The following is a 17,192-nucleotide window of genomic DNA, read 5'->3' on the forward strand; positions in this document are numbered from 1 at the left end:
CCTGCGATCCCCGCGCATTAACACTATCCTACACCCACTAAGGACAATTTTTACATTTACCAAGCCAATTAACCTACATACCTGCACGCCTTTGGAGTGTGGGAGGAAAGCAAAGACCCCGGAGAAAACCCACGCAGGTCACGGGGGAACGTACAAACTCCGTACAGACAGCACCCGTAGTCGGGATCGAACCTGGGTCTCCGGCGCTGCATTCGCTGCAAGGCAGCAACTCTACCGCTGCGCCACCGTGACCGCCCTTGAATATTGAAACAGCAACATATTTTAATTCACGTTGTAAAATGTTACACACCATAATATTATTACACCATTATGAAAAGATTTAAAAGACATTAAGACAGGTACATGAACAGAAAAGAGTTAGAGGAAATATGGACCAAAAGTGGGCAGGTGGGACTAGTGAAGATGAGGCACCTTGGTCGGGATGGACGAGTTGGGCCGAAGGGCCTGTTTCCATGCTGTATGACCATGACTCTATGACCAATACAATAACATTTGGGAGGGGGAAAGATGTCTAGATTAGATTTAGATTAGAAAATGGTTTAGAGGGAGTGTGGGAAATGGGATCCTGGTCAGTTTACAGAGGGTGTGGGGGGACCGGGGCCTGGTGAGTGGGAGTGTGGGATTTGGGATTCGTGCTCCGATGAATTGGAAGGATGCTCGGCAAACATAGTGAGCTGGTGCCAGGTCATCGGGAATTCTGAATCGTCAGATTGCAGATTATCGGAGTTTTGCTATTTGCTTTATTCTGTGTACAATCTCTCTGTGACCCTGAGTTAGATTCCAGCCTATTTCACTCCAAATCACCCATTCCCCTAGGGGAAAAAACCCCAACTCATCAGTGCTGGGGCCGCTGCTCATCACGTTGTATATTAATGATTTGGACGTGGGAATAAAGACGTGGACTATTTTTTAAATGAGGAGAGAATCCGGAAATCGGAGGTGCAAAGGGACTTGGGAGTGCTGGTGCAGGATTCCCAAAAAGTCAATCTGCAAGTCGAACCGGTTGTAAAAACGCTAGCATTTATTTCAAGAGGGCTTGCACACGAAAACAGGGATGTAATAGTGAGGGTCTTTAAGGCACTGGTCTGGCCGCCTTTGGAATATTGTGAGCAGTTTTGGTCACCCTATCTGAGGAAGGATGTGCTGGCTCTGGAGAGGGCACAGAGGAGGTTTGTAATAATGATTGCAGGAATGAGTGGGTGAGCATATGATGAGCGTTTGTCGGCACTGGGCCTGTACTCACTGGAGTTTAGAAGGTTGAGGGGGGACTTCATTGAAACATACAGAATATTGATAGGCCTGGATAGAGTGGATGTGGAGAGGATGTTTCCACTGGTGGGAGAGTCTAGGACCAGAGGCCAAGTCAAGTCAAGTCAAGTCAAGTTTATTTGTCACATACACATACAAGATGTGCAGTGAAATGAAAGGTCACGCACAGTCCAGCAATAAGAGCAATAAAAATAAGCAATAACACACACATTCATAAACCAACACAAAACAAAGAGAAACATCCATCACAGTGAGTCTCCTCCAGTCCCCTCCTCACTGTGATGGAAGGCCAGAATGTCTTCTCTCTTCCCCTGCCGTCTTCTCCCGCGGTCAGGCTGTTGAAGTTGCCACGTTCCAGGCCGCGCCGGTCGGTGAAAGGTCCGCAGCGGGCCGACCCAAGCCCCGCGATCTGGGGCGGGCGAAGACGCTGCCGCTGCACGTCGGGGTGGTCGTGGCCCCCGACATTGAAGCCCCCGCCGGGCGGAGAAAATCCTTTCGAAAGGAGATGAGGAGGAATTTATTTAGTCCGAGGGTAGTGAATCTGTGGAATTCGTTGCCACAGAAAGCTGTGGAGACCAAGTCAATGGATGTTTTTAATGATGGAGATTGAGAGATGCTTGATTAGTACGGGAGTCAGGGGCTATGAGGAGAAGGCAGGGGAATGGGATTGAGAGGGAGAGATAGATCAGCCGTGATTGAATGATTGAAGTAGACTTGATGGGCTGAATGGCCTAATTCTGATCCCATGTAAAAAAAATGTATAAAACCGTCCAAATTCCTCCAGAACCAGTGGCCACAGTTTAAGAATAAGGGGTAGGCCATTTAGAACTGAGATGAGGAAAAACTTTTTCAGTCAGAGAGTTGTGAATCTGTGGAATTCTCTGCCTCAGAAGGCAGTGGAGGCCAATTCTCTGAATACATTCAAGAGAGAGCTGGATAGAGCTCTTAAGAATAGCGGAGTCAGGGGGTATGGGGAGAAGGCAGGAACGGGGTACTGATTGCGAATGATCAGCCATGATCACATTGAATGGCGGTGCTGGCTCGAAGGGCTGAATGGCCTCCTCCTGCACCTATTGTCTATTGTTTACAGTAGATTCTAGCCTGCAGCTCGCTACCAGGCCCCTGTTTTCCCCGTGTAAAAAGCAACTCAAAGCGGAATTAGATTCCAGCTTGTGACTCACTCCCAGGCATCCTTTATCATAGTATAAACCCTCTGAATCTCTCCATTAAACTGCAGCCTGTGGCTCTCAACCAGCTCCCCGTTCTTCTGAACACCAAGCTGACTTTGCCGCGACATTCATAGAAACATAGAAACATAGAAAATTGGCCCTTTTTGCTAAAGGGATCAGGGGGTATGGAGAGAAGGCAGGTACAGGCTACTGAGCTGAATGATCAGCCATGATCATATTGAATGGCGGTGCAGGCTCGAAGGGCCGAATGGCCTACTCCTGCACCTATTTTCTATGTTTCTATGTTTCTAGGAGTAGGCCATTCGGCCCTTCGAGCCCGCACCGCCATTCAATATGATCATGGCCGATCATCCAACTCAGTATCCCGTACCTGCCTTCTCTCCATACCCCCTGATCCCTTTAGCCACAAGGGCCGCATCTAACTCCCTCTTAAATATAGCCAATGAACTGGCCTCAACTACCTTCTGTGGCAGAGAATTCCACAGATTCACCACTCTCTGTGTGAAAAAAAAACGTTCTCATCTCGGTCCTAAAAGACTTCCCCCTTATCCTGGCTCGTATCTCACTCCCAGGCAGCTAACATTTAGCCTAGGAAACGGTCAACGTTATTCTGCCACAAAACCTATCCTGACAGAATTTGTAAATCTCTACCCCCTCCCCCCCCCCCCCCCCCCCCCCCCCCCAATAAGATTTTACATTGTGTTTCCTTTGAGCCGGTATTGATCGGGCTTTGTGGAGCTATCAGTTTTTTCTTGCAGCTTACAGTCTGCAGCGGAGTGGAGAACAGGACAGTCCTGGGTTGACCCTGAGCAGATCGGTACCGGCAATGTAATTTTCTCGTTGGGCCAGCAGTCCACACGCAGTCATTTCTTCCACCGAAGCCATTATTCAGTCAGTCACAACTAAGGCGACGCTGATTAGTGTCTGTCGTGTTGGTTACCTCGGTTACCGGCATCTGGCAGAAAATTCAAAGAAGGTGGGGCGTTGTAGTGGACAACGCTGACAGATGTTGGTGAGTTGCGTGTAAAATCACGGGGGGAGTAGGTCGGGTAGACGCACAGAATCTCTTGCCCAGGGTACGGGAATCAAGAACCAGAAGACAAGCAGTAGGTTTAAGGTGAGGGGGGGGGGGGCTTGATTTAGTAAGAATCTGAGGGGGTAACACTTTAGACAATGGACCATAGACAATAGGTGCAGGAGTAGGCCATTCGAGCCAGCACCGCCATTCAATGTGATCATGGCTGATCATCCACAATCAGTACCCTGTTCCTACCCTCTCCCCATACCCCCTGACTCCGCTATCATTAAGAGCTCTATCTAGCTCTCTCTTGAAAGCATCCAGAGAATTGGCCTCCACTGCCTTCTGAGGCAGAGAATTCCACAGATTTACAACTCTCTTGAGTAAAAAAGTTTTTCCTTGTCTCCGTTCTAAATGGCCTACCCCTTATTCTTAAACTGTGGCCCCTGGTCTGGACTCCCCCAACATTGGGAACATGTTTCCTGCTTCTAGCGTGCCCAAGGGGTTTCACACAAGGGGTGGTGGGTGCAGGGAACGAGCTACCGGAGCAGGTGGTTGAGACAGGGACTATCGCAACGTTTAAGAAACATTTAAACAGGTACTTGGGTAGGACAGGTTTGGAGGGATATGGGACAAACGCTGGCAGATGGGTGGTGTGGACAAGTTGGGCTAAAGGGCCTGTTTCCACACTGTGTGACTCTGTGACTCTATAATTGAAGGGGAAATGGAGTAAACCCACTTGCCTGTCTTTCTAGCATGTCGCGCTGGAGAAATGGAATGGAAATCTGGAAAATAGGTGCAGGAGGAGGCCATTTGGCCCCTTCGAGCCAGCACCGCCATTCAGTGATCATGGCTGATCATCCACAATCAGTAAGCCGTGCCTGCCTTCTCCCCATATCCCGTGATTCCACTAGCCCCTAGAGCTCTATCTAACTGGAATGGAATAAGGCACAGTGAAATTCTTTGCTTGCATACCCAATGTACACAAACATTGGGAACATGTTTCCTGCCTCTAATGTGTCCAATCCCCTAATTATCTTATATGTTTCAATAAGATCCCCCCTCATCCTTCTAAATTCCAGTGTATACAAGCCTAATTGCTCCAGCCTTGCAACATAACTCAGCAGGCCAGGCAGCATCTGTGGAGAGAAAGGAATGGGTGACCTTTCGAGCGGGGACCTTTCTTCAGACTGAGAGCATGAGATGGGGGTGGGGGTTGGGGGAGGGCGAAGATCTGAAGGCAAGAAGGTTGAAGGCGATTGGTCCTCGCGTCCAGCTCTCCACCTCACTGGGAGAACGTGCAAACTCCACACAGACGGTCAGGATCAAACCCGGGTCTGGGTGTTGCGAGGCAGCAGTTCGACCAGCCACTGTGCCGCCCTTAAACGTAGGCCATTGAAAATGAAGGTAATTCTTAATGTAAGACGGACACAAATAGCTGGAGTAACTCAGCGGGACAGGCGGCAACTCTGGGGAGAAGGAATGGGTGACGTTTCGGGTCGAGGCCCTTCTTCAGACTGAAGAGAGTCAGGGGAGAGAGAGACGAGAGATACGTATCATTTATAATCTGGTTGATTGGTTGACCCGGGAGGCTAATTGAGCAACGTTTGCTCCTGTTTCTCCTCCTGTTGTGCGCCCAATGCGAACGGCCCCACATTTGCAAACATTGCAATCGATTTCCCTCGCTTCTGCCCAGAGATTGCCCTTAATATCACATTTATAATGTAACACCATCGTCAGTCTGCATGCAGTCTTGCCTCTCCCACTGGAAGCTAACGTGACTTTCTGTCCTGTGATTTATACATGCGATGGACCTTTATGGCCCCGGTAGTCAAATCCTGCCCATTTAAGTCCCCCTGCCATTATCCATCGATGCCTTTCCACTCAACCACCCTTCGCCCTGGGTCAATAAATCAATGGACGCTCTCAATTAGAAGACAAATTATGGAGGTTAGCAAACAAAGGCGAACCGAGAGATAAAAGGGTTAAGAGGGTTAAAATATGAAGGCACGAAGCTGACAATTTCACTCGTGTGTGGAAGATGAAGAAGTGATCGAACGGAGGTTTAAAATGATTCATTTTAGTTCAGTTTCGAGATACAGTGCGGAAACACACCCTTTGGCCCAACGAGTCCGGCGATCCCCACACACTAACACTGCCCTTCACACACACACACCAGAGACTATTTTACATTTATACCATTATACCGGAATGGCGGGACTGTCATATGTTGAAAGACTGGAGCGACTAGGCTTGAATACACTGGAATTTAGAAGGATGAGAAGAGATCTTATCGAAACGTATAAGATTATTAAGGGGTTGGACACGTTAGAGGCAGGAAACATGTTCCCAATGTTGGGGGAGTCCAGAACAAGGGGCCACAGTTTAAGAATAAGGGGTAGGCCATTTAGAACTGAGATGAGGAAAAACTTTTTCAGTCAGAGAGTTGTGAATCTGTGGAATTCTCTGCCTCAGAAGGCAGTGGAGGCCAATTCTCTGAATGCATTCATGAGAGAGCTAGATAGAACTCTTAAGGATAGCGGAGTCAGGGGGTATGGGGAGAAGGCAGGAACGGGGTACTGATTGAGAATGATCAGCCATGATCACATTGAATGGCGGTGCTGGCTCGAAGGGCCGAATGGCCTCCTCCTGCACCTATTGTCTAAAATTGTCTAAAGCCGATTAACCTACAAACCTGTACGTCTTTGGAGTGTGGCACGAAACCGTAAACAGAAGATCTCGGAGAAAACCCAGGCAGGTCACGGGGAGAACGTACAAACTCCGTACAGACCGCACCCCCCGTAGTCGGGATGGAACCCGGGTCTCCGGCGCTGCAAGCGCTGTCAGGCAGCAACTCTACCGCTGCGCCACCGTGCCGCATTTAAAAGAGACATTGGAAATAAAATCAAGAGATATTATTTCTTCTGGTGGTGAGGAATCTGAAGCAGAGGGGTTGACAATAGTCCAGGTTGTTCAGTCATGACCTGGAGATGTCTGGATCTCCCCCTCACCCCTTCTCCTTGCTCTTGCTGAAGGTTGGCACACCATTAATAACAATTATCTTTGAGGTTTAGTTTAGTTTACTGTCACGTGTACCGAGGTACAGTGAAAAGCTTTTGTTGCGCGCTGAACGGTCAGCGGAAAGACAATACGTGATTACATTCGGGCCATTTACAGTGTACAGATGCATGATAAAAAGGAATAACGTTTAGTGCAAGATAAACGGGGCGGAACGGTGGCGCAGCGGTAGAGTTGCTGCCTTACAGCGAATGCAGCGCCGGAGACTCAGGTTCGATCCTGACTACGGGCGCCATCTCTACGGAGTTTGTACGTTCTCCCCGTGACCTGCGTGGGTTTTCTCCGAGATCTTCGGTTTCATCCCACACTCCAAATACGTACAGGTATGTAGGTTAATTGACTGGGTAAATGTAAAAAATGTGTGTGTAGGATAGTGTTAATGTGCGGGGATCGCTGGGCGGCGTGGACTCAGTGGGCCGAAGGGCCTGTTTCCGCGCTGTATCTCCAAATCTAAATCTAAATAAAGTCCAGCAAAGTCCGATTAAGGATAGTTCAGAGGTCTTGAGTGAAGTTGATAGTAGTTCAGGACCGCTCTCTAGTTGTTGGTGGGACGGTTCAGTTGCCTGATAACAGGTGCGAAGAAACTGTCCCTGAATCTGGAGGTGTGCGTATTCACACCTCTGTGCCTCTTGCCCGATGGGAGAGGGGAGAAGAGGGAGTGGCCGGGGGTGAGACTGGTCCTTGATGATGCTGCTGGCCTTGCCGAGGCAGCGCGAGGCGTAGATGGAGTCAACGGAAGGGAGGTTGGTTTGTGCGATGGTCTGGGCTGCGTACACAATTCTCTGCACTTTCACGCGGTCTTGGATGGAGCCGTTCCCAAACTCCCAGCAAGAGTTACATGTGCCGTTGTGGAAGATGCAACACGGCTCGGTTCATCACAGACAAACGATAATGGTTGGTGACTACACAGCTTATCTGTTGGAACTGAGCTGTCCTTTAAGTGGATTTGTTTGCACTGATACCTGTCTCTGTAATAATGAGAGATCACTGCATGCTCCGTGTTGCTGCCTTCCCACAGGTACAACAGCAAATCCCCGACAAAAGATACATCTATTAACCAGATGCTTTGCAGTTTGAGTAAAACTACATCACCCTTTGTACTTCTGAAATATTATTTTTTTACATTTTGCACAATGGTTCACAGTTAAAAAGCAAATAATACAAAACCGTGAACGATAACGATCTCAGCGCTTAGAAAAACAAACAGCAGATGGTGGTTTAAGTCGTAGGTAGACACAAAATGCTGGAGTAACTCAGCGGGACAGGCAGCAAGTCGGGAGAGAAGGAATGTGTGACGTTTCGGGTCGAGGCCCTTCTTCAGTCTGAAGAAGGGTCTTGACCCGAAATGTCACCCATTCCTTCTCTCCCGAGATGCTGCCTGTCCCGCTGAGTTACTCCAACATTTTGTGTCTACCTACAATCTAAGTGCTTGTGTATAGTGATACAATACAATACAATACAATACAATATACCTTTATTGTCATTGTACAGGGGTACAACAAGATTGGGAATGCGCCTCCCATACGATGCAAAAATTGAAATCTTAATTCTATTTGAAGTCTATGTGAATCACCTGGTTAGCATTCTGTTTACATTTTCAGGATGTCCCATTGAATTATTAGTTTGAAGTGTTGTCACTGCTTTTACATAAGATAAATTAAACAGCTCATCTACTCAACAAAGTTTTGCAAAAAACAGGTTGACTATGATTATGACTAAGTTATATGAAGATAATTGATTGTGTTGATTGAAGAAAAAACATTTCCAAGGATGTGGTACTTTGAGCTCTTTCATATCCACTTGAACAAGGACTGACATGGGCTTCAGTTTGATATCTCATCCAATGGAAAGCTTAATCATGTGAGCAAAATCACATCAATTGTCAAGATTCAGCAGAAGCTAGATGGGACTTGGGAGACAAATACAGCTTTATAACCTACTCCCAACCAAACTAGTGTGATTTGCATACATACCAGGTGTTAGTAGCACAATAAAGAAATATTCCTTGGGTCATACAGCATAGAAGTAAGCTTTTACAATACAATACAATACAATATATCTTTATTGTCATTGTACAGGGGTACAACGAGATTGGGAATGCGCCTCCCATACGATGCAATAAATTAATTAGCTAGTCAGTATTAATTTAAACAACCCAATGAAACAAATTAGAACAGTTTTAAAACAGAATAAAGTGCAAGTAGATCTGTGCCGGTTCACTGTGCGATGTGACCATCCGGCTCAGCAGGACCGGTTCATAGCAGCTATGGCCCTGGGGATGAAGCTGTTCCTGAGTCTGGAGGTGCGGGCGTAGAAGGCCTTGTATCATCTGCCCGATGGTAGAAGTTCGAACAGACTGTTGCAGGGGTGTGAAGAGTCTTTGTGGATGCTGGTGGCTTTTCTGAGGCATCGTGTGTTGTAGATGCCCTCCAAGGCTGGTAGCTGTGTTCCGATGGTCCTCTGAGCTCTATGGACTACCCGCTGAAGAGCTTTCCTCTCTGCCTCCGTGCAGCTGAGATACCACACAGGGATGCCATGTGTTAGGATGCCCTCTATGGTGCAGCGGTAGAATGTCGTCAGCAGCTGTTGGGGTAGACCAGACTTCTTCAGTGTTCTCAGGTAGAACAGTCGTTGCTGTGCCTTCTTGACCAGCGCAACAGTGTTATTGGACCATGTTAGGTCCTCCGAAATGTGAGTGCCCAGAAACTTGAAGCTGGACACTTTCTCCACACTTGTTTCACTGTTCCTGGCCTATCAGTCAGAATATTGAGTATAAAAGTTGGGTAATGTTGCCGTTGTATAAGACGTTAGTGAGGCCGCATTTAGAGTATTGTGTTCAGTTCTGGGCACCATGTCGTAGCAAAGATGTTGTCAAGCTGGAAAGGGCACAGAGAAGATTTGTGAGGATGTTGCCAAGTCTTAAGGGTCTGAGCTATAGGGAGAGAGGTTGAGCAGGCTAGGACTCTATTCCTTGGAGCACAGGAGGACGAGGGGTGATCTTACAGAGGTGTATAATATCATGAGAGGAATAGATCGGGTTGATGCACAGAGTCTCCTGCCCAGATTAGGGGAATCGAGAACCAGAGGCCCATTTCTTGTAATCCTATGTTAGGACACAATTCTCACCAAATTACTATCTTAATTAGATTTTATTCAGCAATTCTAGGCAATAATGTTGGCATTCCTTCCCAGAATGCATGGCATATCGAAATATATACTATTCCTTTTACAAGAAACGAGCAAACTTTGATGTTCAGAAACGGTCTGGGGCGGTACGGTGGCGCAGTGGTGGAGTTGGCACCTGACAGCGCCGGAGACATGGGTTCGATCCCGACTACGGGCGCTGTCTGTACGGAGTTTTAACGTTCTCACCATGACCTACGTGGGTTTTCTCCGGGCGTTCCCATGCTGGAACATCTATGGTCGGCGTGGATTTCATAATCATAATCAAAATCATACTTTATTAGCCAAGTATGTTTTGCAACATTCGAGGAATTTGTTTTGCCGTACAGTCATACCAATAGAAAGCAACAAAACACACAAGATACATTTTAACATGAACATCCACCACAGTGGCTCATCCACATTCCTCACTGTAATGGAAGGCGTAAAAAAAGTTCAATCTCGTCCCTTCTGTGTCCTCCCGCGGTCGGTGGCCTCGAACCTTCCGTTGACGGGACGATCTTGGCTCCCGTAGCCGGCGGTCAGGCCCTCTGCGTCGGGGCGATCAAGCTCCCACATCGGGGGGGGGGGGGGTCTCAGCTCCCCCGTGCCGGGCGATCTACCCCGGGTCGGGCCTAGTCGAAACCTCCTGCCACTTTGAATTTGGTGGGCGGAATGGCCTGTTTCCCTGCTGGAAACTAAATGTGTTGTCTGGTCATTAGAAACATAGAAACATAGAAAATAGGTGCAGTAGTAGGCCATTCGGCCCTTCGAGCCTACACCGCCATTCAATATGATCATGGCTGATCATCCAACTCAGTATCCCGTACCTGCCTTCTCTCCATACCCCCTGATCCCTTTAGCCACAAGGGCCACATCTAACTCCCTCTTAAATATAGCCAATGAACTGGCCTCAACTACCTTCTGTGGCAGAGAATTCCACAGACTCACCACTCTCTGTGTAAAGAAATGTTTTCTCATCTCGGTCCTAAAATACTTCCCCCTTATCCTTAAGCTGTGACCCCTGGTTCTGGACTTCCCCAACATCGGGAACTCTAGCCTCTCCAACCCCTTAAGAATTTTATATGTTTCAATAAGATCCCCCCTCAGTCTTCTAAATTCCAGCGAGTATAAGCCTAGTCTATCCAGTCTTTCTTCATATGAAAGTCCTGCCATCCCAGGGATCAATCTGGTGAACCTTCTCTGTACTCCCTCTAAGGCTAGAATGTCTTTCCTCAGATTAGGAGACCAAAACTGTACACAATACTCCAGGTGCGGTCTCACCAAGGCCCTGTACAACTGCAGCAGAACCTCCCTGCTCCTATACTCAAATCCTCTTGCTATGAATGCCAACATACCATTCGCTTTCTTCACTGCCTGCTGCACCTGCACGCTTGCTTTCAATGACTGGTGCACCATGACACCCAGGTCACGTTGCATCTCCCCTTTTCCTAATTGGCCACCATTCAGGTAATACTCTGCTTTCCTGTTCTTGCCGCCAAAGTGGATAATCGATGTTTGCAAGGGGTGTTGCTGTGCAAAGATTGGCTGTCGCGTCACCTTCTTTTACAACAAAAGACCCCTGCCAACAAAACCCAACGGCTGAAAGTGGTCACAAAGGCCTGAGATTGTGAAATGCCAATCTTTGCTTTTTCAAAGGAACGAGACAGTTCAGTTGAGTTTAGTTTATTGTCACGTGTACCGACGTACAGTGAAAAGCTTTAGTTGCGTGTTATCCAGTCAGCGGTAAGACAATACATGATTACAATCGAGCCATTTGCAGTGCACAGATACATGACAAGGGAATAACGTTTAGTGCAAGGTAAAGCCAGCAAAGTCCGATCAAGGATAGTCCGAGGGTCACCAATGGGGTAGATAGTAGTTCAGCACTGCTCTCTGGGTTGTGGTAGGATGGTTCAGTTGCCTGATAACAACCGGGAAGAATCTGTCCCTGAATCTGGAGGTGTGCGTTTTCACACTTCTGTACCTTTTGCCTGATGGGAGAGGGGAGAAGAGGGAGTGGCCGGGGTGAGACTGGTCCTTGATTATGCTGCTGGCCTTGCCGAGGCAGCGTGAGGTGTAAATGGAGTCAATGGAAGGGAGGTTGGTTTGTGTGATGGTCTGGGCTGCAATTCGCTGCAATTTTGTGCGGTCTTGGATGGAGCGGTTTCCAAACCGAGCTGTGATGCATCCTGATAAATTTGCAGGGAATGTCCTCAGACATTTCCCAGTTTAGTTGAGTTCTGTTCAGGTGGAGTTCCAGCACAATGGGAATGCCTATGGAAAATCCAGGTTGCATTTTCCATTAACGTACGTGTAGCAAAGTTGAGGATCCACATGATTAACCATCAGGGACCGCACATAACAGGCTGCTTGGTTTAGTTTTAGAGATACAGCGCGGAAACAGGCCCTACGGCCCACCGAGTCCGTGCCGACCAGCGATCCCTGCACATTAATGCTACCCTACGCACACTAGGGACAATTTACATTTAGACCAAGGCAATAAACCTACAAACCTGTTCGTCTTTGGAGTGTGGGAGGAAACCGGAGATCCTGGAGAAAGCCCACGCAGGTCAAGGGGCGAACGTACAAACTCTGTAAAGATAGACATCCCTAGTCAGGATCGAACCCAGGTTTCTGGCGCAGTCTATTAATGTGCTGTTTGATTCAAGGGTGGTCAAGTGTTCCAATTGTGTTGCAGGACGTAGAGATCAGACTCAAGGCAGCAAAGTATCTCCCCAGCATCAATGAACTGCTCAACAACGTCCCCCGCCAAATGCTGCTACTCCTGAAGACCAACGACCTGCTTCGAGGGATCGAGGCTTCGCTCCAGACCCGGGCCAACGCGAGCTCCTTCATCACCATGTCTCGCTGCTGTGTCAGAGCTGTGTCCAGGTGGGTTGAAGCATGTCACTGCCACCAACCTTCAGCAAGCAGGCCCCACAACGGGGAGAATCCCCTTCATCTGCAAAGGATTGTGTAGCCTGCCCTTCCTTCATCTACAAAGGATGTGCATATGCACACACACACACACACACACACACACACACACACACACACACACACACACACACACACACACACACACACACACACACACACACACACACACACTCACACTCACACACACACACACACACACATACACACTCACACACACACACACACACACACGCACGCACGCACACACATACACGCTCACACATACACACACACATACACACTCACACACATACACACACTCACACACACACAGTCATACACACACACACATACAGATATACACACACACACACTCACACATGTACACACATACACACGCACACACACACACACACACTCACATACACACTCACACACACACACACACTCACACACACACACACACACACACACATACACACTCACACACACGCACGCACGCACACACACACACACACACACACACACACACATACACACACACACAAACACACACACATAAACACACACACGCTCACACACATAAACACACACACACACACACACTCACACAAAACACTCACACACACACACACACACAGTCACACACACACTCACACACACACACAGTCATACACACACTCACACACACACACAGTCATACACACACACACTCACACATACACACTCATAGATATATACACACACACACACACTCACACATGTACACATACACACACACACACACACACACACACTCTCACACACACACACACACACACACACACACACACACACACACACGCACACACATATGTGAGTGAGTATACACACACTGTTTTGTGTTTATCATATTGTTTACAGTGTACTATGTTTACATATTCTGTTGTGCTGCTGCAAGTAAGAATTTAATTGTTCTATCTGGGACATTTGACAATAAAACACTCTTGACTATCTTGATTGGGTTGTTTGGGCTCGGGGTACAAAAGGAGAACTATTATCAGGGCCCCTCGGAGTAACTAAAAACTAAAATGGCCTATTTCCAAGCCTCTGTCTGTAAATTTTTTTAAAAGTCAGCCCTCAGAGTGTCAGCATTCCTTACGCTCCAAGCAGTTTAACGTGGTTCTCTTGTTTGTTCGGGCAGGTATGAGAAGGATGCATCAAAGTCTTGGTACAAAAGGCTGAAAATCTCCTTGGCAGAAGCTCTCGTCCTTTGGCAGATCAGTCTGCACGAGATCCTCCTCTGGATGAAGGCATCGTCGGCGTGGAGATGGGTCGGCGGTATCCGGGCACACGAGCACCCTCTGCAATGAAGTCTCTCTCTGCCAGAGAAAGGACTAGGTCTGTGAAGAAGGGTCTCGACCTGAAACGCCACCTTTTCCTTTTCTCCAGGGATGCTGTCTGACCCGCTGAGTTACTCCTGCCTTTTCTGTGGGCCGTCTTCGCTGTCCACAGTTCCTTCCTACACATTGGCTTTCCTCCCTCCACACAGGCCATTGTGTCCAACTCTCATCGCCCTGACCCATGCGCTGGGTTGAAACCGGCCTGGCCCAAACGGACCTGGTCTGACTAGAGTTGGCCTCCATCAAAATGGTTGACATTCAGTTGATGTGGGTCTCCTGCAGTACTGCTTCCTACCACCCCATCACCCAAAACCCCCCCAAAACTCTCCCCTATCGTAAATATATCTATCCGTGTCTCTCATAATTGTATATACTGTACTTCTATCAGGTCTACCCTCAGCCTCCAATGCTCCGGAGAAAACAAAAGAAGAGGCCTCGACCCGAAACGTCACCTATTCCTTTTCTCCAGAGATGCTGCCTGACCCGCTGAGTTACTCCAGCATCTTATGTCCATCCAGGTATATCCAATCTCCCTTCATAGGTGGAACCCTCTGATCCAGGCGGCATTCTGATTCACTTCTGCTGCCCCATCTCCAACGTCTCCACATCCTTCCTGTGTTAGACTGCCACAGTAGCGGTAGAGTTGCTGCCTCACAGCGCCGGAGTCCCGGGTTCGATCCCGACTACGGGTGCTGTCTGTACGGAGTTTGCACGTTCTCCCTGTGACTACATGGGGTTTTCCCCGGGTGCTCCGGTTTCCTCCCACACTCCAAAGACGTGCAGGTTTGTAGGTTAATTGGCTTCTGTAAATTGTTCCGAGTGTGTGTGTGTGTGGGATAGAATTAGCGTATGAGGTGATCGCTGGTCGGCGTGGACTCGGTGGGTCGAAGGGCCTGTTTCCACGCTGTATCTCTAAACTAAACTGCGCACAGTACTCCAAATGCGGTCGAACAGATGTCCCCCGTAAAGCTGCAACGTGAGTTTACCACACTTGTATTCCCCCGTCGAAAATCAGCAAGGAAAGGTTTGTTTCCAGAATCATCTTTGGCAGCAGCACTAATAAAATTGTCAACAAAATATTCCATATTGTTTCTAAAGCGAGCTTTCATTTGGTGAGTAGGAAGCCTGAGGAAAGGTCTCAACTCGAAACGTCACCCGTACCTTCTCCCCAGAGATGCAGCATGTCCCGCTGAGTTACTCCAGCATTTTCACAAGTTCACAAGTTATAGGAGCAGAATTAGGCCATTCGGCCCAACGAGTCCACTCCGCCATTCAATCATGGCTGACCTCTGCCTCCTAACCCCATATTGCTGTCTTCTCCCCATAACCCTTGACACCCGTTCTAATCAAGAATTTGTCTATCTCTGCCTTAAAAAAATCCACTGACTTGGCCTCCACAGCCCTCTGTGGCAATGAGTTCCACAGATTAACTCCCCTCTGACTAACGAAGTTCCTCCTCACCTCCTTTCTAAAAGAGCGCCCTTTAATTTCTGAGGCTGTGACCTCTGGTCCTAGACTCTCCCACCTGTGGAAACATCCTCTCCACATCCTCTCTATCCAAGCCTTTCACTATTCAGGTACGTTTCAATGAGGTCCCCCCTCAACCTTCTAAACTCCAGCGAGTACAGGCCCAGTGCCGACAAACGCTCCTCGTATGCCAACCCTCTCATTTCTGGGATCATTCTCGTAGACCTCCTCTGGACCCTCTCCAGAGCCGGCACACCCCTCCCTCTTCTCTTTCGTTTGGTGGGCGCTGCAATGAGGAACCACTTCAGAACAAAGTAAAAAGCGAAACAAAAAAACACAAACATAAAAGCAGAAGTTCGTGCTTCCCTGGAGGAGTCTAGTCGCAGGCAGTTAAGATAATTTGCTTTTAAATCTTCTTTTCTCTTTGGCTCGGCATTGATTTTGCCTGGGGTTTCGTGGGCAGGAATAAAAGATCTGAAATATTAAAACGGCAATTTGTAAAGGCAGCCTGTCGGTGTAATTGAATTACTATCGACAGCCCACCTCTGGCAGGGCGGACGCACGACACCGATTTGCATCTTCAAATGGACGATTAGCTGTAAATCCCTAAAATGACCCAAACCTCCTTGGCTTTGGCCTCCAGAGATACGGCGTGGAAACAGGCCCTTCGGCACGCTGGGTCCACATCTCAGAACTGAGATGAGGAAAAACTTTTTCAGTCAGAGAGTTGTGAATCTGTGGAATTCTCTGCCTCAGAAGGCAGTGGAGGCCAATTCTCTGAATGCATTCAAGAGAGAGCTGGATAGAGCTCTTCAGGATAGCGGAGTCAGGGGGTATGGGGAGAAGGCAGGAACGGGGTACTGATTGTGAATGATCAGCCATGATCACTTTGAATGGCGGTGCTGGCTCGAAGGGCCGAATGGCCTCCTCCTGCACCTATTGTCGATTGTCCGCGCCGATCAGCGATCCCCGTACACTAGCACTATCCTGCTCGCCGAAGACAATTAACCTACAAACCTGTACATAAAAACATAGAAACGTGGAAAATAGGTGCAGGAGGAGGCCATTTGGCCCATCGAGCCAGCATCGCCATCATTGTGATCATGGCTGATCGTCCACAATCAGTAACCCGTGCCTGCCTTCTCCCCATATCCCTTGATTCCGCTGGCCCCTCGAGCTCTTTCTAACTCTCTTTTAAATTCATCCAGTGAATTGGCCTCCACTGTGGCAGAGAATTCCACAAATTTACAACTCTCTGGGTGAAAAAGGTTTTTCTCTCCTCAGTTTTAAATGGCCTCCTCTTTATTCTTAGACTGTGTAACCCCTGGGTTCTGGACTCACATCTTTGGAGTGTGGGAGGAAACCGGAGCACCCGGAGAAAACCCACGCGGTCACGGGGAGAAGGTGCAAACTCCGTACAGGCAGCCCCCGTGGTCGGGATGGAACCCGGGTCTCCGGCGCTGCAAGAGCTGTAAGGCAGCAGCAATACCGCTGTGCCACCGTGACCGCCCTACTCCAGAGTTACTCCGACATTTTGTGTCTATCTTCGGTGTAAACCAGCATCTGCAGTTCCTTCCTACACAGGGCTTTAATGTAGATGGATGAACGGGTTGGCATGGACACGTGGACAGGATGGAACCCCGGTCTCTGGTGCTGTAAGGCAGCAACACTACCACCGCGCGC

At 48.4% G+C, this 17,192-nt stretch overlaps 1 protein-coding gene across 2 annotated transcripts in view; it reads left to right on the forward strand.

Moving 5' to 3' along the window:
* adck1 (aarF domain containing kinase 1) overlaps window positions 1-16,352 on the forward strand; it is a 415,946-nt gene extending 399,594 nt beyond the window's left edge. For both annotated transcript variants that reach the window (XM_078407231.1, XM_078407232.1), the window contains 2 exons: window positions 12,440-12,633; window positions 13,844-16,352. In XM_078407231.1, coding sequence (XP_078263357.1) covers window positions 12,440-12,633; window positions 13,844-14,012 — 363 coding nt within the window. In that variant the 3' untranslated portion in view covers window positions 14,013-16,352. The remainder of the gene's footprint in view (window positions 1-12,439; window positions 12,634-13,843) is intronic.
* The last annotated feature ends 840 nt before the right edge of the window (window positions 16,353-17,192 follow it).

This window comes from Rhinoraja longicauda, chromosome 10 (assembly GCF_053455715.1).
Source record: "Rhinoraja longicauda isolate Sanriku21f chromosome 10, sRhiLon1.1, whole genome shotgun sequence".
Taxonomy (NCBI): Eukaryota; Metazoa; Chordata; class Chondrichthyes; order Rajiformes; family Arhynchobatidae; genus Rhinoraja; species Rhinoraja longicauda.